The 23,146-nt window shown below is 59.6% G+C and overlaps 3 protein-coding genes across 6 annotated transcripts in view; 1 reads left to right on the top strand and 2 right to left on the bottom strand.

The window, feature by feature from the left end:
• Positions 1-5,176: 5,176 nt before the first annotated feature.
• Positions 5,177-15,719, bottom strand: RNF166 (ring finger protein 166). 3 transcript variants are annotated; one of them, XM_063112216.1, is made up of 6 exons: positions 15,534-15,719; positions 10,645-10,801; positions 8,358-8,470; positions 7,674-7,788; positions 7,215-7,322; positions 6,108-6,250 (listed from the first exon to the last, which is right to left on the bottom strand). In XM_063112216.1, the coding sequence occupies exons 1-6, from the start codon at positions 15,686-15,688 to the stop codon at positions 6,185-6,187; spliced, it is 714 nt and encodes a 237-aa protein (XP_062968286.1). In that variant the 5' UTR covers positions 15,689-15,719; the 3' UTR covers positions 6,108-6,184. The 3 variants fall into 3 exon arrangements, with proteins under 3 accessions (XP_062968288.1, XP_062968286.1, XP_062968287.1); XM_063112217.1 differs by having other exon boundaries at positions 7,674-7,773; XM_063112218.1 differs by lacking the exons at positions 7,215-7,322; positions 7,674-7,788 and having other exon boundaries at positions 5,177-6,250.
• A 108-nt stretch (positions 15,720-15,827) lies between these two features.
• Positions 15,828-22,606, top strand: CTU2 (cytosolic thiouridylase subunit 2). 2 transcript variants are annotated; one of them, XM_063109349.1, is made up of 15 exons: positions 15,828-15,936; positions 16,485-16,559; positions 17,631-17,709; positions 17,926-17,985; positions 19,247-19,307; positions 19,869-19,978; positions 20,057-20,361; positions 20,459-20,594; positions 20,795-20,926; positions 21,265-21,356; positions 21,477-21,580; positions 21,682-21,832; positions 21,968-22,016; positions 22,222-22,280; positions 22,365-22,606. In XM_063109349.1, the coding sequence occupies exons 1-15, from the start codon at positions 15,872-15,874 to the stop codon at positions 22,438-22,440; spliced, it is 1,554 nt and encodes a 517-aa protein (XP_062965419.1). In that variant the 5' UTR covers positions 15,828-15,871; the 3' UTR covers positions 22,441-22,606. The 2 variants fall into 2 exon arrangements, with proteins under 2 accessions (XP_062965419.1, XP_062965418.1); XM_063109348.1 differs by having other exon boundaries at positions 21,968-22,034.
• The window catches only part of PIEZO1 (piezo type mechanosensitive ion channel component 1 (Er blood group)), a 65,336-nt gene continuing 64,768 nt past the window's right edge, over positions 22,579-23,146 (bottom strand). Inside the window, exon 51 of the mRNA XM_063109346.1 lies at positions 22,579-23,080. Coding sequence (XP_062965416.1) covers positions 22,831-23,080 — 250 coding nt within the window. The 3' untranslated portion in view covers positions 22,579-22,830. The remainder of the gene's footprint in view (positions 23,081-23,146) is intronic.

Genomic DNA, 23,146 nt, shown 5'->3' with positions numbered 1-23,146 from the left:
CCCGCATAAGACCCACAGGAAAGCGTCAGCACCTGCACTGTCCCCACATGTGAGGCGCCAGGGAGGGAGGGCAGCTCTCCCCGTCTGCTCTGTGTCCTTCTGTCTTCAATACCGTATGCTTTGCTCTGGGGGTTAAACCTGCCCTCGCTGCCCCTGCAGTAGGAAACCTGCTTCCCACCATCCTCCTAGAACGGGCCCCTCTCTGAACCAGAGCAGGATCTGCAGGCGACTTGCTTTCTCCCTTCGGCATCTAGGACCTCGGGGAGGACAGCTGGCTGTGGCCAGGCAGCCGAGCCCCTCTGGTCTGCCTCCATCAGGTATACAAAGAGTGGGTTTCAAGTGGGGTGCAAACCCCAAGCCGTAGGTCAGATTACGGGATCAGTAAGAAACTGTTAGTTTCATTTATGTTGATATTTTTATCCCTTGTATGTGTACATTTTTGTACTTTTGGGGTACGTTCTACAATGAGTGGAGCAGTAGTGCTTGGTCACCCTCAGTGAAGGGCAGTTACTACCATAAGCTGCTCACACCATTTTGAGGCCTGAATGTTCGAGGCAATAGTGGTCCTTAAACTGTGGACACACCCTGTGTGACATAGGGGTCCTGAGAGGCATAGGGGTCCTGAGAGACGGGGTCACACATGGTGTATCAGACAGTGAGACATGCAAGGGTGGACGTGGCAGAGAAAGTGATGCTGGATGTTGAGGAGGGGGTCCTTGGGGCTGGGCAGGAGAGATGAGAACCGAGCAGGGGTCCCAGCAGCGAGGCACTGTGTGCATGGTTGCATGTGCTTGTGCAAAGTCACAGGTGCTGTTCCTATGTGACAGGGAGGTTATACATCAGTGGGGGAGCCCGAGGCTGAGACAGAAGTCCATAGGGTGGGCCCACAGCACCGTCCTGATGAGCCCAAGGGCCGTGTGGCACTCTGTCACAAGGCAGAACGTCCCCACTGGGAATGTTCTCTCCGTTTCTCTCTCGGTGTCCCTCAGCGCGTTGTGCTTATCTCGTCCAGCCACAAGGGGGACAAAGACCAACCAAGCACAGCCTTTCCTCCGCGGCCGGCACGAGGGAGGCATGTCTCAGTGGCTCAAACCTCCACACAGCTTTGCTCAAGGGATCCTGAGCCCTGCCAGCCGGAACAGGCCCAGGACCAGGCATGAGCCACCCTGGTGCCCAGGCTCCTGTTAATGTGAGGCCAGGATTGGGGCAGGCTGACCACAGATGTACAGGAGGACCTGGAGTCCCTTCAAGGCACATCCCAAAGGAGCCGGCAGCGGGTCCGATGGGTCCAAAGTACCTTGTCTGCTGGCCTCACGCTGGTGCCCACGTTCAGCAGGATGCTCTTGTCCCTGGGCCGGGTCAGGGCAGTAGGCCAGACTCACAGGGGGCCTCAGCAGCTCTGGCCCTAGGCAGTGGCTCCAGCGCCCTCCAGAATTGCTGCAGGTCAGGCCACAGAGGCAGTAGAAGAACAACCCTAATTAGAATTATGAGACCACCAATAACTGCCCTTGTGGTTGAAGACCGCTTTCTATCAGTGACAGGCTGCTCTTCCAGGTGCCATCCCCCAGAGCCTGGCAATGGCTCAATAGAGAGATGACCAGCCCAGCTTCTCAGGTCTCGGAGCAGGATGCCACTGGGAGTCTGTCCTCTGGCCCTGCAGAGTCTGTCCTAGGCTCTTTCACAGTCTGCTGTTCACGATGCCTTCCTTAGGCTCTTTGTTAAAGTGCCTTTGGACCTTCTCAGTCTTTGACACCTGGTTGTGAATGACTTTAAGCCTCTTTCCCCAAGAGTGTGTTTAGGAGGGGACAGAGAGGATAAAGCCTGGTATCTTAGAGTTACAGGAGGTGCCACAGTGGTCTCTTGACTGGGGTGGGCTCTACCCAGGTGTTTCTCCCCCAGGGGAGGCTGACCTCCCCCTTCTGGGCAGAGCCGTTCTGGGTCTCCCACAGATGCCCCTGGGGTTTTCAGGTGTGCTGCTGAGTGGGAAGAGTGCGGGCTGGGCCCACACGGCGAGTGCTGACCCTGTTCACCTCCCGTTAGGGGATTTAAGGCAGGTTCTCCAAATTTCTTTCTTCATCCATGACACAGGAGCAGGGACTCCTGCCTATGTCCCCAGGGCCTTATGAGCCTAAGATGAGGTGGCCCTGCTCCAGACGAAAGCTGAGCATCACCCAGTGTGCCTCAGCCGTTACGGAGGATGAGGCTGCTGTGGCCAGGTGTGCCAGGCCCACCTGGATGGAGGAGGTGCAGCTGGAAGACCTGTTTGTTAGTGATTTTAGGGCAGGCCCCTGTGCACACCTGTAGTTCCAGCAGGGACTCGGCCGTGTCTGCTCTGCTGCTGTTGAGGAGTGCCCAGACCTCCGGTCATGGCTCCTGACACCTGCGGTGAGCATTACAGGCAGTTTCTTGGGAGCTTGACCTGGGGCCAGGGGCCCTTCATGCTCTTGGCGTCCTGCCTCATCCTCCCTCGTTGGGCCTCGTCCTGCTGCCCCCTGACTCAGGAGTCCGGTGACCTGGAGGTGCTTTCTAGGAAGTGAGGTGCTTGCTTCCCACGCTGTTGAGCAACTGAAGGCATGTTGCCACGAGTTGGGCCCCTGACTGCCTCTGGACCCCTCAGGGCACAGGAGCCCATGCTCCTGGAGGACAAGGCCCAGGTGGGTCTGTGCTGTTCTGTCCGGTCCTTGATCCTCGCAGACTCAGGGTGGGAAGGAGACCCAAGCTCCTGGGACTCACCACCTAGAGGGGGTGGGTCTGTGTCTGAGCCATGCAGGCTCCACACCCAGCCCACATAGTGGGAAACCTGCTAGGAACTGGTGCCATCTTGGCTCCTGCTGCTGTGATTTGTGTGTGGCTTGGGGAGCCCCCTCCCTTGACTCTTTGGTTTAAGGGACTGTGGCTTGTTTCTAGCCATGCGAGCAACACCCAGAGGAGGCAAATGCGGCCACAGAGGTGAAGGGCCTGGCCTCTCCATTCTCCTTGGGACAACCCCACTAGTATTATGGATTTCAGACATTCGGCTCCACCTGGGGTTTCATTAAAGAGTAAAAAGAGGGCTGTTGGCCACCTGCTTGAGTCTGTGCCTTCCTCGCCCGCCGTGGCAGGGTCTGCTGGGGGTCACTCTGATATCCTCCCTGGGGAGATCTCCTGGACACTGAATCATGCAAGAGCTGCCTGGGCCTGCAGAGGAAGGAATGAGACCAGGGCGGGGACTTCGGTGGGATGCTGTCTCGTGGCTCTTGGCTCCCCAGTTGTCTTGCTGAGGGGCCTGGAGGAGTCACCACCCCTGTGGCCTCCAGATATGAGCTGGGGGAGGGGGCAGGGGACCTGGCAGGCATCCTGGGGAGTAAGATAGGCCATCCATCCATTCCCGGGCCCTTGAAGGGCGGCAGCTAGGGGCTTCCTCAGACAGCCCCAGATCAGGGGCAGCAGGGGCCTGGGGCCCCAGATGGGGAGGGGGTGGGAGTCCACTACATCATCCTGGGTCAAATGCTTGGAGAAGGACGGAAGGGGTTTGGGAGCTGACCGAGTTGCTTCCGCTGCCGGCCACTGTGAGACCCGGGTCGGCTCCTCCTCCTCCAGATGCCCTGTTTTCCCTCTTCAGCTTGGGGGGCTGCTTTATGGAACAGGTGTGTGGTCATGGTTCATCCCGGGCGGCACCAGCCATATCATCCCCAAGGACAGTGACCCAGCCACGGAGACAGACACATGCAAAAGGGTCCTCTCCTTCCTTGGCCCTGTCAGAAGCCAAAGTCCCTTAAAAATCTGCTCCCGTCAACAGCATAAGCATCAGGGGGTCCCATTCTGGGGACAGTTTTTCCTTCTCCAGCTCCACCCCAGGTCCAGTGTCCCTGACACCTGGCCTAGTCCTGAGCCCCAATGGGTGCCTCACCAGCTGCAGTACAGTCCCAGGGTAGAGGTCCTGGGAGAGGATTCCTCAGAGCTGAGGACGATGCAGAGTGGGGGGGTATCTGACTGGAGCCCAGATACGGACCAGGAGGCACGAGAGGCAGCGTGGAGCCCTGGGCACGTCCGTGCTGCACAGCCCCACTGACCTGCAGCTTGGCAACCTGCCCACCCCCCCCCTCCTGGGGTGTGGCGGGCTCCTGGGCCCACAGTGCTGAGGAGCCTCCCAGTGACTCGGCAGGTGCTGCGGCCTCCGCAAGTGACGCAGAGAAGCTCAGGTGTCATTTCCCCAAGGGTGGGTGGCAGGTGGAGGGGAGCTGTGGAGGCCAGGACCTGCCGAAACAGGGCCCCAAAGCTGCCCCCAGGCCTCGTGGGCATCGCGGTCATGCCCCGTGATGGCTCCCTGCCTCACCATAGGCAGGTGGGGGCAGGCCTGTGCCTGCAGGGCAGCACTGAAAGGTGGCAATGGATGGCTGCCTAGATGGTGGACACACGCGGCCAGGTCCTGCCCTGCTTTGAGGGCTCTCGGACTAGTTGGGCATGGGACATGGGCCCACATGGACAGATCAGGGTGGGTCAGCTCCCTGGGAGGTGCTGTGTCACTGGCCTCCAGGGAGGCCACAGGGGAGGGCAGGCTCTGCTGCTCCCCAGGATCTGGCATTGCCCGCCATGCCCCAAACACAGGCACCGCTGTTGGCGGAGTCCAAGAGTGGCCCCGAAACCAGTTTCCCCTCAAGTTACAACTGGTGGAGCTTCTGCTCGCCTGGCCCATGCTATGGCTCTAAAGCTCCAGACGCCCACCTTCCCTTAGAATGAGTCACCCAGAACAGACCTGCCTCTGGAAGCGACCTGCTCCAGTGCAAGGGAGGGGGCAAGGCCGCAATGGCAGCCCTCCATGACGACTGGCCCTTGGTGATCTGGAGAACAGGGACCCTGAGGTTCTGATGGTGGCCCCTTGGAGAGCCACAAGCAGCCAGTCTAACACCCAGGATGCCCAGAAACCAACCCAGGAGTCCAAGCCCCAGGCCAGCAAAAAGCAGGGATGCCCTGCATGGGTGGACATTTCAGAGGGAGAAGGGTCCGGTGCTCTCCAGAGGTGTGAGGCTCCGGCCAAGGGCACATACCAGGGCCCCAGCAGGCTGCACGCCTGGCGTAAGGCCCTGAGGAAGAAACACACCTGAGGACCTAGGATGTAGAGAAAGGGCCCAGGGACTCCCCAGAACCCTCCGCTGTGAATATCTGCAGAATAAAACCCACCGCCAAGGCTGCTATAGATGCTCTGAAACGTTTTATTTAAACTCTTTTAAAAGACAGCAATAATTTATGCCATGAACAGAAGAGTTTTGACAGGTGCTTTCTGGCCCAACCCACCGCCAAGTAGGCCCCTGCCCAGGCCCCAGCTCTGCTACCACTGGGGGGCGCTCCTGCCCAAGGCAGGACATGGTCAGCTCTGGGAGGTGACAGTGGGCCAAGGCCAGTACCCTGGTGGGAGGAGGGCCACCCTGCATCTGCAGAAGCAGTCACAGCACGTGGCCGGGCTGCTGGGATTTCTTCCTGGATAGCATCAAAGAGAAACCAACAAACCACGAGAGCTGACAGCGGTGGGGACCTTGGCTTGACTGTTGTGGCCACCACCCATCTCCCTCCCTCCTTGCATTGGTCCCACACTGCTTGTTTTTGATTGTTTTTTTAAAAAATATAATTCTGTAAATGTTTCATAAAAATACTATTGTTCCTAGTCAAACACAGATACTGCAGTATGAAGAGTAGCTGCATTGTCTTTGCTCTAAAAAACGTGAAAAGATCGTCACACTGGATAATATAGAAAATGCCAGGATTCCTAAGTATCACAAAAGCCAGTACCAAATGCGCAAGGTGGAAGCGCTGCCAGGTGTGGGTGGGGGCGGCGCTGGGTGGCGGCCTGGGCTCCTCTCCCCAGCTCTCATTGCGACAACAGGGCCTGCGGGGCGCAGCGTGGGGTACCGACTGTCCCTTCTCCACATGAGGAGGACATCATGGCTTTGAGGAGATGGCTGACGGCTCTAAGTCCCCATGGGCCAGCACCTGCCCCGTGAGGCCGCCTGCTTAGCCCCCTGATCAGCCTGAAGCACCAAATGACCCAGGACCACAGGTGGCCCTGCCCTGACGGCAGAGGGACAGCCAGCAGTGGCTCTCCTTGTGCACGAGTGGAGACTCCACCTGGTGCGGTGAGGCTTGCCTGGTACACGGCTGGTGCACGGTGCATCCTCCGAGGCTCAGGCTGGCAGCTGGGTGGCCTCCTTCAGTTCTCAGAGAGAGACAGGGCCAGGGCGGCCTGGAAGGCAGCTTCCTCATCGATGCTGTAGTCCTGGAAGACAGGAAGTGGAGATGGGCCGGGGACGTGAGAGCCCAGATGAGCCCTGGCCCCCAGCACCGGGACACCTCCTCTACCCTGTCACCACAAACAGATCCACTCATCACTTCCAGTCTCCATTTCCCAGCACAACCCAGGTCAGGGCCTAGGACAGGGACCTGCACCGTCTCTGTGGGGAGGTTAAAGCACTGTCCATGTCGTGACTGTAATGGGGCTTTCCCCAAGTTCTTGTCTTAGGCTAGGTCCTCAAGCGCAGGCCAGAGCCTCTGCCATGCGTGGCCCAGCAGTCTGCAGACGCCTGTGGCCAGTGACTGTGTGCCCGGCACCCATGTGCCAAGTAGGTGTGGGACGGCTGTCTTCTCACCTCCGACTGTAAGAACTGGGGTTTCTGAGATGAGCAGGTAAGCCAGAGAGCTCCATGCCCCAGCAACAAGGACCCTGGCATGAGCAGTCCCACAAGCAGCCCTGGGCGGCCAGGGGCTGGAGGCGGCAGGGACAGCAACAGACAGGGCTGGGCAGGGAGAGGCCACACCAGTGGCAAGGGTCTGGGCCAGGGTCAGCCTGGGGCTGAGTACACTCCCTCACCCACTGCAGGTTGGAGACGCAGAGCCGAAGGATGTCACAGGTGATGACGGTCCCCTGGCTCTTCTCCAGAAACCACCTGGAAGGAAGCCCTGAAGGGCCTCTCTGTTTCCGAGGCCACTGAGGGCAGAGGCGCCTCCTCACAGATGCTCTGGGGGTGGGTGGGCGAGGGACCAGCACAGCAAAGGAGCCTGGGCTCCCGGGCTCCCTCCAGTGGCTACTCAGACTTGGCCACCATCAGCACCCCCTAAAGGCGGCTTCCCAGGGGCTAAAGTGAGCTTCTGGGTTCCCACCTTTCCCTGAACCTTAGGACCCTAGCGCTGGTTGAGGGCATGAGCAGACACAGATGAGGAAGATAGGGAGGCAAGACACCCACCACAAAGGTGTCATAGGAGAATTTGTGCCGGTGCAGCAGGTGCTGCAGGAAGTTGGCGCTCTTGTAGCTGGGGTCGCCCCAGGGCATCGCCGAGCAGATGGGGCACACCTGGAACACAGGGCACGGGGGTCAAGCCACACTGTGGGGTAGTTCGGCACAGCGGGAATGGGGTCCTTGCCCATGGCTGCCCCAGCATGGGACCCCAAGGCACATGGAACTCAGGCCTCGACTGCCTGAGACGTGCCTCCTGTGTCATGGGTGTTATTCACCCCGACATGCTGACACTCACCGGCTCTCACCAGGTGCTCTTGAGGCACTGAGTCACCACCCTGAGGGTCCCGGGAGGCCCCTTGTGGCTCAAGTACCCCTGGACTTGCAGGGAGCAGGCTCTCGGGCTGGGCATGCTGTCCCCCACGGCCCCCAAAGTGGGGTGAAGGTGGGCCCACGCGCAGAGCTCACCACACGGTTGGGGTCGCCGCGGTGGCTCTCCACGCAGTGCTTTACCAGCTCCGGCTGGTCCAGGTTGCGGGCGCCGCAGTAAGGGCAGGCGAAGGTGGACCTGTTGGGGATGTTGCTGGCGGCGGTGGGTAGTGGGGAGAGTGAGTGGCCGCTCTGGGGCCCAAGGGGCACTGCCCACCTTGCCTCACTCACACAGCCATGGCCCCAGCCTTCCCAGCCCTCTGTGGACTCTGGGCAGGCAGGAAGGAGGCCTGGCAGGGCACCTTCCCCTCCCAGCTCTGCACACTCTGGTTTGACTGCTGGGGGAGTGCCACTTGCCTCCTAAGTAACCCCATCTGCTCCTTCACCCAACACAGCTGGGCAAGCAGGCTGTGGCCAGCCAGAGGGAGGGGCTGTGTTGCCACCTGTCCTGGGTGGAGCTGGCTCAGCCCATCCCACCTGCTGGGAGGTGGCGCCTGGGTCTGGCTTGAGCCCTCATTTTGGCTCCTGACACTTGAGGCGTCCCTGTCCCTGGGTGGCATGCCTTTCAGCAGGATGGCCAGGATATCTCCAGAGTGGGACCAGCCCCCTGGGCAGCTCCCCAACCTCCTTAGAGACAGAGCGGCACTCTGCCCACTCCCAGAATGAGGAGGAAATAAGGTGGGCCAAGGCCTCTGTCCCCCGCGCCGCAGCCGGGCTGCCTACCTGGGGATGGGCTGGGACGTGGGCACCACGGGGATGAACTTGGGACAGTGGGCCATCTGCTCCTGGACCTTCAGACAGGAAGAGGCGTGCACTCTCATCTTGGCCAGTGTCACCTTAAGAGGAGGCAGGCAGGGCCTCAGTCACCCAGGATGAGGGAAGGACAAGCTCACGTCCTGTCACCTGCAGCAGGGCCAGTCCCTCCTGCTCCTAAATGTTCAAAGGACCCAGGCAGCAGCCCATGTGCGTGGCTTTGGAGTGACCCAGATGGAGAAAAGATGCCAAGTGAAGGAACCACAGGCTCAGGGTCCCAGAGACCCACTGCTGAGCTGCACACAGCAGCAGTGTGGCTGCAGGCCTCAGGCTCTGGTGCATGGAGCAGGCGTCTGGCCACCAGCTGCTCCAGATGGGCCAGCACCAGCTGCTGCCTGCGAGTCTCTGTCCAGAGAGAGCTGCCACGGGAAAGAGAACTTCAGGGAGGGAAAGGGATGGCGTTGATTAGGGAAAAACCACACCTCCTAACAGGAACCAACAGATATAATCCTTTTAGACAAACATCTTTTGACAGAACTCTTTACCAGGTGTAAAAACACAACACAACAAACCTAAGTCACATGGGAAGATCTGGTCAGGGTCAGAAATCTGGCCTGGAGACAGGGAATGGGGAAGAGACGGAATGACTCGGCAGAAGGAAGAGGCACAGCTGACCCTCCCTGGGGGTGGACACCACAAAGTCCTGCCACTTAGCAAGTGCCATGAGGCTGGGGATAAATATTCCACAGAACTGGGGAAGCAGCAAGGGGCAGGGTGGGACAGCTGCTTCAGGGAGTACAGGGCACCATCCCCGGCCACGCTGCAACCCTGGTGTCCAGGGTACCAGGCCCCAAGACTGGCAGGCGCCCAAGAAGTTCCTCCAGGGGTGATTGCCAAGGGTCCCTCTGGACACCAGCCCAGTGGACACAGACAGCCCTGCACACCTGGGCGGGCAAGCGGGAGGTGCAGCCGCACTCTCAAGATCCACGTTAGAGAAGGGTGGGTCCTGCTGCCTGTCCCTCCAAAGCACACGTGGGAGCAGGATCCCCATGGTGGCAGTGTGGAGAGGTGAGGCTTTAGGAGGTGACTGGATCATGAGGGCTCTGCCCTCATGAATGGATTAACCCATTCATGGAGTAGTTATCATGGGTGTAGACTGGGGGCTTTATAAGGAAACACATGAACACATGCTTGCTCATGCCATTCTTGCCATCGGATAAGCAGCACATCTCCACAGACTCTCTAGAGTCCTGTGAAGAAAGAGTCCAGGAAGAAGGCCCTCACCAGAGGTGCCCCACAGCCTTGGACTTCCCAGCCTCCAAAACTGTAAGTAAATTTTGTTTCTTTATAAATTGCCCAGTTTCGGGCATTCTGTTATAGGCCCCTTCACATGCAAAACTGAGCAGACTGATCTTTGCCTCGGGGATAGAGTCTGACCAGGGAAGAGCCCAGGAGGCACCCAAGGGCGGAGGAGGCCACGGCAGCCCAGCCTCAGCCCGCCAGGACTCAAGGCAGACCCTGGACGTCTAGACCTTTAGCCGTATGGATGGAGCAGCGAGGGGCTGCTTCTACTCGCTAAACTGGCAGAGCTCCTAACCCAAGATGGGGCAAGGTCTGAAAACACAAGTTCAAAGTAAATTCCTACCCACTTGTCCCACCAGCAGCAGTTGAAGTACAGGGACAAACACCAGGGGTCTCCCCACTGTGCAGTGAGGGGTGTGGGGTGCAGGTGGGTGCCAGAGGGCAGGATGGGGGGCTGCTGAGCTCCAGCACAAACCATAGGGCCTGAGGGGGTGCTGATTCTGGTGTGGTAGAGCCGGTGTCTCTGTAGCCCTGAGGCCCTGCCTCGCACCTCAGAGCCCCAGGGCCGTCCTCACTCTGCCCCCGCAGTTCCACTTGTGTGGCAGCCAGCATGTTAGGTACCATGAGTGGTGAGCTGCATCCGGGGGTTTCAGCTCAGCCCCAGGTCCCTGTATCAGCCACACTCACATGGGACCCAGTGCCTGGGCCAGGCGCTCTGACAGTGCCTTACTATCAGGGCCTTCCCCTGGGTCTCAGATGTCACGACAGGGAAGTGAGACATGACAGGAGGAGGGAGACTGGGCAGGCTTCCTCATGCAGAAGCAGAAACCGTTAATTGACAGGAAAGGGAGGCAGCTCAGGCACCCATCCCCCTGCTGGAAAGCGGAACTCATGGACTGAAGCCACCCCACTCAAAGAACCTCCCCCCGACCCCAGGAGGCCATGGGGCAGGTACCTTCTTGTTGCAGCCCCGGCAGGGCGCCTTGTAGGATGAGAGTTGCTTCTCCACGTGGGTGGCCTTGTCTACCTTCTTGGGGTCGAAGGGCAGGCGGCAGAGCGGGCACAGGGGGGATGGCACCTGCAGGCAGGGTTGGAGGCACTCCCCGCAGAACCTGTAGGGGACATAGGCCTGAGGGATGGCCGGTGGCCCAGCCCCTTCTCATGCTCCAGCACACATGGGATCTACAGGGCAGCTGCCCCACTTCTGTCCACATTTCTGGATGGGTCACTCTTGTGCCCAAGGCCCACCAGCTGGACAGGCTCCATCTGGCTAAAGGGCGGCCAGGTCCGCTCCCAGCAGCAGGTCCTGCTGTGTCCTCGAGGCTGGCAGAGCAGTGGCTGTGGCTGCCCAACATGTGAGCTGGCCCTGTGGCATCGTCCCAAAAAGAACACTACTGGGGCAGGTGGCCAGGACTCTGCCTTGCCAGGCTCATCATGTGTTGGTATCAATACCTCTGCAGGATCAGAGGGCAGGGGACAGCTCCCAGAAGCTCCCCAGGTGCTAAGCTTTGGGGAGTAAAATCACCAACAATGTGGAAAAGGAAACTGCCCAGCCCAGGGAACTCTGGACTTGTTGGATGGAACAGGGAGCAGCTGGCCAGGTGGCAACACACCCTGGGCTGGGTGAGAGTCACCAGCCTCAGGACAGCATCCTGAAGAGAAGGCAGGAGGGGGCTCCTGCTCCCTCTGAGTGCGGTTCATGACAGGAGGGGCTGTGCTTAGGCTCATGACCATTGAGCACATTGGCTCAGGTCCCAGACACACACTTGGAGCACCTGAGGCTCCCCATGGGCTCTGAGCTCTTGGCACCACCCCCTAGAGATAACTGTGTCCTGAGAATGTATGGCCAGACACAACACCCCAGTGGTCCCTGTGTGTGCCCCAGCCCCCCACCCAGCCCGCTCACACACGTCCTCCAGCTGGTGTTCATAGTTGCCTCTCTCTGCAAGCACACACGCCTTGCTCAGGTGGGAGGAAAACCAGTCAGCAGGAACATGGGGCACAAAAACTCCCAGCGAAGAGCAAAAAGAAGGAAAGGAACGCAATCACAGGACAGCCTCGATCCAACTTCATGAGGGCCATGGGGGAAGTTCAGCCACAGTGAGGTGCCTGGGACACTGGACACCAAGACAGAGCCCCCAGTCCCAAGGCCAGTGCCAGCTTGAGGATGGGCAGCTGGCCCAGACAGAAAGATGGCTACTTCATAGACTGCAGGAAATCGGGGTGTGCACAGCTTTACTTCTCCCTGGCTGCACTCCACAGGCTGGGCCAGGGGGTGGGGACAAGGAGCTGTATGGGACAGAGGGGACGTGAGAATGTTCCTTAATTTACAGATGACTCAGCTAAATTATGGGCCAGAGTTCTCTGTGCCATCAAGAGATTTCCGTCTCCTTCTCAAGAAAAGGTCTGTTTTGCAATGAGGAAGACCGAGAGCTTCGGGCAAGGCCAGCCACGGGGGCATCTCAAGTCCTTCCTGCTGTCCAACCCAGGGCCCCTTTTCTTCCTACATGGGTGGAGCCAACACCTGGCTAGTCTCGCTTATGGTAAGTTTTGCACAGGAGAGAAGGCAAGAGTCATCCTAAGACCTGAGACCCATCAGGAGATGAAAAATTCCCAAGAGGCCTTTTCCTGAAGAGTAAAGAGGTCGCTTGCTTGTCACTTACCTCACCCGAGCAGGGTGAGGTTTCACCAGGAACCGCATGCAGGTTTGCAAAGGAGACACTCACCCCTTAGTGCCCCAGCCAGTCCTCCCAGGGCCGAGCCCATCACTGGCCCCCAGGATCTCATTAGCCTAACAGCCAGGGAGGCCTCTGACTTCACCCAATCACCGGAGGAAGGTGCTGGCAAGATGGTCTGAAGAGGGGATCCGACGGTGCATGAGTGTCCACGGCAGCAAGAAGTGCAAAGTATGCAAGGTGCCCACAGCAGGTGGACAGAAAAGCACAGGGTGGCACACACACACCATGGGGTGACGCTCAGCCATGAAACAGAGCAAAGAACTGATGGGCACTGCATGCAGACAAGCCGGGGCCACAGGACGGAAAAGAGGACTGTGTCTCTTTGTTGGGTGATGAGAACGGTCTGAAATTGTGGCAATGGCTGCATAACTCTGTGAACACACTACATACCACTGAGCAATACACTTTAAGTGAGTGAATTATAAGGTATGTGAGTTCTCTCCCAATCAACCTGTTAAAAACCAAACAGAAGGCCAGGTCACATGAGCAAGGCCCTGTCCTCAACCAGCAGGATGCAGGGAGAGCACAAGAGGAAACCGTCCCCACCTGCAGGGAAACCTGACTATCTCCATGTCCCAGCCCCTGAAGAGCAGGAGGCAGAATGAAGTGTCCACTTGGTGGGGCCTGGTTTGAGGCCTAGTTTCCAGTGACCACCACTCCGGTGTGCTGAGTCAGCAGCCGCAAACAGGGGGCACACTACTCCCACCAGAAGCTCCTGCCTGCGTCTGCCCCGGGACTGGTGCTGAGCAGCTTCTCAGCTGAATGAAGCAGCTGGGGGCGGTGGGTACGGGGGCGGCAAAAGCCTCATGGAGCTGGGGGGGAATCACGCTGGCTCTCTTTTTTTTTTTTTTTTTTGTCGTTTTTGTGACCGGCACTCAGCCAGTGAGTGCACCGGTCATTCCTGTATAGGATCCGAACCCGCAGCGGGAGTGTCGCCGCGCTCCCAGCGCCGCACTCTACCGAGTGCGCCACGGGCTCGGCCCACGCTGGCTCTCTTGCCAGGCACATGGGACTGGAGCGTGGACGCCAAGCCACGCGGCACCACTGATGTCACTCCTGCCCTGGCCTTCTGCACATGGGACAGGCCAGTCCCCTCATGCAAGACCTGCAGTCGTCCTGACTGGCGAAGGCTGCCTTACAAAGGTTTTCCAGGCTGTCTTGTGATCACATGTGTGTCCTGGCCCACCAGCTCTGGTTGTGATGTGGCTCACTGCCTGGGCTCTCCCCCAGGTGTGACAGACAACAGCTCCTTCTGGGGCTCTGAGGGAGTTCCTACAAGTTCCTCCACACAGCTCCACCGAGGGGCCTCCAGGCGCTTGCACTCGAAAGCCCTCCCTACCATCCCTTCTTCTGTTCAGTGCTGAGGCAGGGCTCCTGCCCCGACGCCGGGCTACACTCACCACAAGAAAACCTACTCTGGGGAAGGAAACTGCTCCTGGTCACGTAGCTCATGGAGGGAAAGAACCAGACCATTAGCAAACTTTTTACAGGTAACATGCAAGACTTTTTTCAGGGAACATGAACATCCTGTGCTCATCTGCACACACCCCATAGCAACACACGACAAGAAACTGAGAAAGCTAGAGGCAAAGAAAGAACAGCCAGAAAACACAGCCAGCAGAGAAAGCCAGGAGAAAGTCTTTTAAAGGCAGAGACTGTATGAGAGACTCTTGCAGGTTCAGCAGTAAGACAAGGAGGAGAGCTGTCAAATTCTGTCAAGAAAAGCACTGGATGGGGGAGAGGGCTTATAGGAAAAGAGGCTTTTACCATTCCATGTACCTGTATTCTGTGTTATGAAAACCACATTTTAAGAAAGGGAAGAAAAAAAGAAAGAGCAAATATCGATATCTGCAGGCCAGGAAACTGGAAATACAGTGGTCCAGTCAGGGTGAAGGTGCTGGAGCCAAAGGGACACCACCTGAAACCTGTGAAGGGCTTTCTAAAACGAGGTCCGAGACAAGCCTTACGTTCTCAGGAACGGACTGGAAGATACAGAACACACCTCAAAGCATGCACTAGTATGTGCTCATAAGAAATAAGTCTTGTTCAGGGCTGCCCCGTCAAAATGTCACAGTAGAGTGAGACTGAGGAGTGCGAGCAGTGCACTTACTAAGTTGGCAGAGCTCCCTGTGTGGGTAGGTGGCTGTGTTGCCTGACACCAGGGCAGGGAGAGCGAATGCAGCTCTGGATCCTGACACCATCCCTTCTGCCTCCCTGGGTGACTGGCAGGCGCACCCCACCCAGCAGTTCCGGTTCCCTCTTTGTATCAGCAGCCTCCAAAGTCAGCTGCTTTTGTTTGCAAAATGTCCTAGGGCCTCCTACCAGCCTGGGTGCACCCTGCCCAAACCCACCCCCTCAGCAGCTTAGTCCTCTGCATCTGTGGGGAAGCCCTTCTCTCCCTCTCCACCCTGCTAATTTCGCTGAGAGCTATTATTCAGCACTTCGGAGATGTTGTGAAGCAGACACTCTGATCTCAGATCCCTGCTAACCAGGGTAGCAGCTCCCTGCCCGCTGGGAGGAAGGCCACAACCTCAAGTTTCTGTTCCTGAAACACCCTCTGGTGGCCCTGGCGCAGCTGGAAACCCTACAAGGCACTTGGTGTCTGGTCCCTTGCGTGCTAGCAGACCCAGCTACTCAGGGCTCAGCCTGGCCCGAGTTCGCCTTCAAAACAAAACAAAACAGCACCAGACTCCAAACAAGCCCCTCTCCTAACTTTGGGGAACTCCCTTCCTCGTGGTCAAAACAAGCAGACAGCGGGTGGAAGAAGAGTTGACAGCAACAGCCACAAGTCATTTATTTGCAACTGCCCATTTCGGCTCCACAGGACCGGATCGTCGGAGGCTGGCGCAGCACCCCCGGGACCCCGGGCGCGCGCAGGGCTGCAGGTCGCCCCGGTGCGCAGGGTGGTCGGGTCGAGAACCGGGGTGCGGGGGCGCTGGGCTCAGGAGGACCGCGCCCAGAGGGCTGGCACCGCCGCGCAGGGCCCGGACCCCGCCGCCCGCGGCCCGCCCCGCGCCCCCGTCCCCGCCCCGCGCCGAGCTCCGGGGCTGCACCCGGCGGCTGCCGGCCTCGCGACCCCCCGCGGCCTCCTGGGGTGGGTGCTCACGTGTGGCCGCAACTGCCGATGGCCACGGGCCGGTGGTAGACCTCCAGGCAGATGGGGCAGCTGTACTGCGCCTCCAGGCCGCTGTCGCCGCCCGCGGGCCCGGCCGGCGGCTGCCGCTGTTGCGCCGAGGCCACCAGACTGCGGAACATCGCCATCCCGGGGCCTGCGCCGCCGCCGCCGCCGCCGCCGCCGCCGCCCTATACTGGCCCGGCCCGCCGGCCCACGCGTCACCGCCGCGACGGCGCGGCCTGACGTCATCGGTGGGCGACGGCGCTGCGTGACGTTATCAGGGCGCGTCCCCGCAGCGGTCGGGGCCTGCGACGGGACCGCGCACAGCCATGTGCCAGGTGGGAGAGGACTACGGGGAGCCGGCGCCGGGGGAACCGCCGCCACCGCGGCCCGGGTAAGAGCTCCGGAGGCCCTCGCGCCCCCGCTGCTCTCAGGCCAGCTCCCGGGGAGACCGGACCTCGCTCCGCCGCGCGCGGACGGCGGCTGTCGAGCCAGCGGCGAACCCCAGCGGGAGGGGCTCCCTCTGCTGGCTCGCACTTATCGTTCTTGCAGTCCTCGGGGACGGCTCGGCCGCTCGCTTGCTGTCCGTGCTCGGGGAGGAAGTCGGCCTCCCAGTGGCTGCGACCCGCGGGTTCCACGTCAACCTCCCGGGCCACACACACCAAGTTCTGCCCTCCTCTCCATGCCAGCCCCTGAGGGGTAGAGAGGCGGCCTCTGTGGGCCCCTGCACCGGCTTTTCCAGGCTAGACGTCCCCCCAGAGCCTTTGTCTCTCCCCAAGTTGGTAGTTTGGACAAAACTCACTCCCCGGTGTGTGCTTGTACCCGCGTGCCGTCCTCCCACCCAGCTCAGGGTGAGACACAGAAGCTGTCTCGCCGAAGCCCACTGGGGGTGGGGCGTGTAATCTGTGTTCTTGCTCTCTCCCCCCCCTCCTATCTCCAAAGCCGTGGACAGAAGTGTGTGAGGTGCGAGGCAGGCCTGCCTGTCGTGGTGGTCCGAGCGGGAGGTGCCTTCTGCAGGTGAGGACAGCCGGTCAGTGTTGGGAGGGATTGCTGTGTACACCGGGTATGACTGACAGGAAGACAGAAGACACTTGCGGTGCAGCCAGATGTAGGGCGGTGTCTTGTGGCAGCACTGCTCTCCTCTGTATTGGGCGCTGCTGTTCACTCTGACCACCTGCCAGGGAGCTTGTAACGTGCAGATTCCTGGGCCTCGTCCCTGAAAATTCCGACTTAATTGTTCTTCACGATGCTAACATGCAGCCAGTGCCGAGAACCTCTAACCTAACTGAACCAGAGAGTCAGCTGGAAAGCTTATTAAGAACGCATAATCTGGGCCGAGCCCGTGGCGCAGTCGGGAGAGTGCGGCGCTCCGGCGACGCTCCCGCCGTGGGTTCGGATCCTATATAGGAATGGCCAGTGCACTCACTGGCTGAGTGCCGGTCACGAAAACGACACACACACACACACAAAAAAAGAACGCATAATCCCAGTCCCCACCCAGTTCTGATTCTGTGGCTTTGGAAGGAGCAGGCCTCTGTGTTTGTGTAGGCTTCCCAGCTACTGCTGGCCCGGTTGGGCCCAGCACACTAGAGATGTCAGCTGTGGAGCCCCAGATGTGGGGCCCTCACTGTGGCCTGCTCAGCGCCTCCCCTCTTTACCCCAAAAAGGTGGTACTTCTGCCCGTGGGGGTCTTGGATGCACGTCATCAACTCGTATTCTTGGGAGTCAGGGGTGGCCTTGTCCTGCACTTCACGTGCCTAAGTCCATCCGTTCCACAGCTGGGCCCTTTTTGAACAACTATGGGTGCAAGTGGTGCCCAGCTCTGGCCCCCACAGGCAGTAGGTGCAGCTCACACTTGGTGGAGATTGTGAGAGGGACCCAAGTGAGCCCCAGTGCTTGCCCTGGGCAAGCCACAGCTGGGGGAGCCCCTCAACCCTGGCTTCCTTTGCCTGCCTCTGGGCAGAGCCTTGATGTGAAGATGCTGCTTTTAGAGATGGAAATTGCTAAAAGAAGGAAAAATGTAACCCAGGCTGCCAGTCAGCTGTGCAGGTGCGGAGCAGCTCTCCCATCTCAGCATCTGTGTTGCAGGGACTGTTTCAAGGCCTTTTATGTCCATAAGTTCAGAGCCATGCTGGGGAAGAACCGGCTCATCTTTCCAGGCGAGAAGGTAGACTGTGGGGCCTGGACGTCTGACTGAGCAGCCCAGCCCCACAGCTTGCGGCCCCTGCTGCCCCTCCCACAGACCTCTCCTGTTCTTGCTGCAGCCCATCAGCCCCTCCCTGGGCTTTGAGGGTGGACTCAGTGTTAGGGGTTGTCCACAAGGTGGGGGTGGACATGCTTGTGTTGGACACGCAGTGCCCTCAGTGATATTTCTCTCCGCCAGGTGCTCTTGGCGTGGTCTGGGGGGCCTTCGTCCAGCTCCATGGTCTGGCAGGTCCTTGAGGTGCGTCTACATCACCCTCCAGGCCCAGACCACTGGGCCGAGCTTTGGAGTGGGAGGCCTCCCTTCTCAGCCAGCACGGGGGGGGGGGGGGGGGCTTTTGGTTGGAGCTAGAGAGAGTAGCCCTCCCCTTAGCTGGGATACCTAGAGGGTTCTCAGATGTGTATACAGCAGGTGCACAAACCAGAAGCTGCATCTAGAGTGCCAGTTGTGCTGCAGTTTAGCTCTTACCATTTGTTCAACTCACACAGAAATGTAGTTACTGGAATACGGTGTCGCAGCTTGGCCACGTGTGACTGGAAGGGAGACGGGGAAGGAGGGTTTGCTGGCTGAAGCAAAGGCAGCAGTGGTCTAGGTGGAAACAGCACATGGTGGGGAGGGGGTGGAAGCTCGAGCTGCAAACCATGAGACTGCTGAGGGTGTGTGGGGCCACTCTCCTGGCATGTCCAGGGTTGGCTCAGGGTGTCTGAGGCAGGTAGGGTTTCTCCTGAGGGCACTGGGAGTCTCCACACAGGGGAGGGACTTGGACAGTCAGTCCCTCTACACTCTGCTGATGGGTGCAGACTCGAGGGGCCACTGAGGAGGCTGTGGCCATGGTAGGCATGGGGTAGGGAAGGACAGATGAAAGGGGAAAAGTCGGTGGCCAAGGGCTCTTCCCGGGAGGGTGGTGCTAGTCCTTGGACGGGAACCCTGCATGATGCTTCTGTGGCTGGCATTCTGTCCTCACCCCGCATTTCCCTAAAACTGCCTAGATGGTGGTGTGAAATGAGCACCTCACCCACCTGGCCATTTGTGCAGCACCTGGTGTCTTTAGTGAGCTGTCACTTTCCTTTTTTTCTTCTGGGGGCGGTGGCTGGCTGATACAGGGATGGAACCCTGGACCTTGGTCTTACCAGCATTGTGCTCTAACAAGCTAAGCTAACCAGCCAGCCCCCACTTTCCATTCTTACATTCGAGAACACTTTCTGAGTGGTCAAAGGTGCAGGGGTAGATGGCACGGTGGCCCCTGCAAACCCAGGTTCTTCTCTCGGGGGGTTGCTGGGACGTTGAGGACTGATTGGTGAGTGGTGGTTTCTGCAGATAGGTACACATTTAACCAGGGGGAGCAAAGACCCCATGTCCTTTAAAATGAGCCTTGCCCATGGGGCCTGGCTGGCACTCAGCTTTTCCAGTAAGGTGTCAAATCCAGATGAAAAGTTGTCTTTTTCAAAAACGTGTCCCATGACTTGTGGCCTGGGATGAGTCCTGACATTTCTCCCTCCAGGGCCTGAGTCGAGACTCTGCCAAAAGACTGCGTTTTGTGCCAGGGATCATCTATGTGGACGGTACGTGTGGCCTGCGCTCCTCCCAGGCCCTGGCTGCTGGGTGGGCCCACTGACCTTTTCTCTGGTGAGACACTGAGAACAGCTGGTGCTGCCTCCCACCCCAAGGACTGGTGGGGACATTTCTGTCAGGAGACAGTGGATGTGTCTAGCCTCAGACAGCACCTCTGTTCCCAGAGTCTCAGACTTTGGTCAGAGTCAGGGTGGGGGATAGGAGCAACTGCTGGCCACCATGACAGGGTCGGGGGACTGAGAAGGGTGAGTTCAGTACTGATGATGGCAGTCGGAGTGTGCAGAGGCCATGGTGCCAGCTCCCCGCCCCTAGCTCCTGCTGACATGCTCTCAGGCATCATCTGTAGTGCTGCGGTGAGCCCCGGGGGAGAACCCCCTGCATACTCCCCCACCCCCCTGAAGGAAGACAGTCGGCATCCTGCAGCTTTCACAGAAACTACCGCCGGCACAGCACAGCCTCAAGGAACTCCCTGCATGGAGTCAGCCCTCTTCCTATGCCACCTGGGGCTCTTGTTCTTTGCCGTAACTCCTCTTTCTGCCTGTGATTTCCAGAGGGAACAGCCTGTGGCCAGAGCCCAGAGAACAGAGCAAAGACCCTGGCTGAAGTAAAGCTGGTCCTGCAAACTGCTGGCATGCCCTGGCACCTCGTTGCCTTAGAGGAGGTGAGCAGGCCTGTCCCTGGTGAGGGGCTATCGGGGGTCTCCTGCCCTGGCCTCACCACACTCTCTGCGTCCTGGAAGGTATTCAGCCTGCCGCCATCAGTGCTGCAGCACTCCACCCAGGAGCCGGCAGGGACTGAGGGGGCCTACAAGGCGGCCGTGGACAGCTTCCTCAGGCAGCAGCATGTGTTGGGGGTCGAGGGGGCTGAGAACAGCCCCAGCCCAGTTCAGAGAGAGGAGCAGCTATGCCGGCCCCACACCCGGGACCCCCTGGACCCACAGAGCCTGGCTGGGTCACCTACAGCTGCCCAGACCGCAGCTCTGGCCAGACTGTTCAACTCAGTGAAGACGCTGACAGCCAAGGAGGAGCTTCTGCAGACCCTTCGGTGGGCCCACCCCGTCCCAGGGTCCTCTCCCTGCCCCACCTCACCCTGGGGTCCTGGCCCCACTCCATCCTTGCCTCTGATTCGCTCTGCACCACAGGACCCACCTGATCCTGCACGTGGCCCGAGCCCATGGCTACTCCAAGGTGATGACTGGGGACAGCTGCACCCGCCTGGCCATCAAGCTCATGACCAACCTGGCACTGGGGAGAGGGGCCTTCCTTGCCTGGGACACGGTATGCAGGTGCTGGGGCATCTGAGACCCCTCCCTGTCCTCATCCTTTGGCCTCTTTTACTTGAAAGTAGTGTCCTGTGCGTGGTCCCATAGTCTCCCACTTGGAGGAGGGGGCCTGTGACCCCCCACCCCTAGCTGGCACAGGAGGAGATGGGGTGTGCAGTCAGGACCTGGGCCACACAGCCCCCTCCCCACCCCCAGGGCTTCTCGGACGAGCGTCATAGGGATGTGGTGGTGGTGCGGCCCATGCGTGACTACACCCTGAAGGAGGTTGCTTTCTACAACCGCCTATTCGCCGTTCCCTCGGTCTTCACGCCAGCCATCGACACTAAGGTAGGCCCACCAAGGGGCTGTGTAGCCTGGCAGGGTGGCTCTACTTGCAGCACAAAGCCAGAGGTCATGGTGCAGCTTCAGTGTCCACACCAGCCTCCACAAGCATGAGCCCTTCCTCTCTCCAGGCTGACTCCAGGATCCCAGCTGGCCTTTGTGGCCTTACCACCAGTAGCAGTGCCCCTCAGGGTCCTTTGAGCACACCCTATCAGGTGTGCTTGTCAGGTACACTTCAGCAGTGCATCCTCGGCTGTCCTGTCCAGCCCCTACAAAGGCAGGCTCCGGCTGCCATGTGAGGCCTCTGGTCTCTGCTCCCACAGTCCCCATCTAATTGTCCCTAGGCCCCTGAGAAGGCCAGCATCCACCGGCTGATGGAGGCCTTCATCCTCAGGCTGCAGACCCAGTTCCCCTCCACTGTCAGCACCGTGTACAGGTGTGTGTGTGCACACGGGTGGGGGCCGGGGCGCTGAGTCCACTGCCACATGCTCGGGTCAGGGCCTGGGAAGGTGCAAAGTCCCCAGTGCATTTGTGACCTGTCCCCTCCCGGCCGTAGGACGAGCGAGAAGCTAGTCAAGGCCCCGAGGGATGGCCACGCTGCCGGCTCCCCAGGCCCCCGCTGCCTGCTCTGCATGTGCACGTTGGACATCGACGCTGCTGGTCTGTGCTGCGTCCTCTCCAGGCAGTGGGATGTGGGGAGCTGGGGTTTTGTGTTGGGGCTCAGCAGCCCCAGAGTCCCATCAGCCCCTCTCTGCTTGCAGACAGTGCCACAGCTTTTGGGGCTCAGACCTCTTCACGTCTCTCCCAGATGCAGCCGCCCACCCTACCGGCTGAGGCTGGGATGCCCACAGTGCCCTGTTGCTCTCCGGGGGTGGGCAGGACCCAAGGCTGCTGCAGAGCCACCTGTGGGAGGTGAGTTCCTGCCTGATCCTGCCCTATGGCTGGCCCCTGGCAGCTGCATGTGGGGTGGGGCAACCATGCTCTCCCCACAGTGCACCTGCACTGAGGAGCTGAGACGGGCATACAGGTCCAGGTTTTCTTCCACAGGGGGGACCCCCGAGCCTGCATCATGGAGCAGCTGTGCTATGGCTGTCAGGTGAACATGAAGGACTTGGTGAGTGGGTGGCAACAGTGCACCTGGCAGGGCTGGGCTTGAGGACACATGAAGTCTTCCCCTCCCAGTGTCTTGGGTGAGGAGAGCAAGAAAACTACCCAGGGTGGCGATAGGGCAGGCAGGCTTGGGCGTGGCTGTGCAGGGGCTAGTTCCACAGGCCCCACACACAGGCTGGCTTTTGTTCCAGCGCTCCCTGGACTCATTGCCACCCTACATCCTGGCCGAGGCCCAGCTCCGCAGACAGAGGTACTGGTGCCTGCTCTTCTGGGAGCCCCTTCTGGGTGTAAGACCCTCAGGGCTGGTTCCCACCATGTGGCCTTTTCCCCCCAGGGCCTGGGTCATGCAGGAAGTCCAGGAATATCTCATCGAGGACAGTGATGACGAGGCGGAGACAGGTCAGAGCTGAACTGCCATGACACACTCACCAAGACAGCTCTGGCAGGGATAGCAGGCCCCTAGCTCTGCTGGACTGTGCGCTGTCCCCAGGAAAGGGCTGTCCACACTAGAGCAGGAAGGCAAGGATAGGGGCTGACTGTTCGTTTGTATAAATAAAAATGTTTTTAATTAGAAAACTCTACAGTACGCATGGGGCAGGGAGGGCCAGCCCTGGGCCCGCAAGGGCAACAGGAGGGGACAGCAGCATCAGGCTCAGGTGGGCCAAGAGGGCATGTCACAGCTGGTGGCCTGGGACTGGGGCTGCTGTTCTCCCGGCCTGAGGAGCGTCACCCAGCCCATGCAGCCACGTTTCCCTAGCCAGGCCGGCTCCTTCATTCACTGTACGCCAGGAGCCCAGCTCCTACTCCTTCTCACGAGTCCACTTGATCATGGTCTCTGGTGAGCGGTACAGGAAGATGAGCTTGGCGTACAGCTCCTCCTCCAGCTCCAGCTCGCGGGTCTCCCGCACCAGGAAGATGTCCTGGCACAGCTTGAGGATGCGATCCACGCAGGGCAGCTCCTCAAACATGATGGAGTGCGAGATCTCACTGAAGAAGCCACGCACGAACTTGCCGATGACAAGCACAATGGACACATACAGCCCCATGATCCTGTTGGGCAGGCCAGGCAGGGTCATTCCTGGGACTGCTGCCTGGAGCCCCCGCAGAGCCACAGGA

This window comes from Cynocephalus volans, chromosome 10 (genome assembly GCF_027409185.1).
Source record: "Cynocephalus volans isolate mCynVol1 chromosome 10, mCynVol1.pri, whole genome shotgun sequence".
Lineage (NCBI taxonomy): Eukaryota > Metazoa > Chordata > Mammalia > Dermoptera > Cynocephalidae > Cynocephalus > Cynocephalus volans.
This window is presented reverse-complemented; position numbering and strand designations above follow the sequence as displayed.

Coding starts and splice junctions, on each gene's coding strand:
- RNF166 (XM_063112216.1), bottom strand. CDS start 15,688: ATGGCGATGTTCCGCAGTCTGGTGGCCTCGGCGCAACAGCGGCAGCCG. Junction 10,802..15,533: donor ATCGGCAGTTGCGGCCACAC/GTGAGCACCCAC, acceptor TGTCCCCTACAG/GTTCTGCGGGGAGTGCCTCC. Junction 7,323..7,673: donor GCGGCGACCCCAACCGTGTG/GTGAGCTCTGCG, acceptor CCTGTGTTCCAG/GTGTGCCCCATCTGCTCGGC.
- CTU2 (XM_063109348.1), top strand. CDS start 15,872: ATGTGCCAGGTGGGAGAGGACTACGGGGAGCCGGCGCCGGGGGAACCG. Junction 19,979..20,056: donor ACCTCGTTGCCTTAGAGGAG/GTGAGCAGGCCT, acceptor GCGTCCTGGAAG/GTATTCAGCCTGCCGCCATC. Junction 20,927..21,264: donor CGCCAGCCATCGACACTAAG/GTAGGCCCACCA, acceptor AATTGTCCCTAG/GCCCCTGAGAAGGCCAGCAT.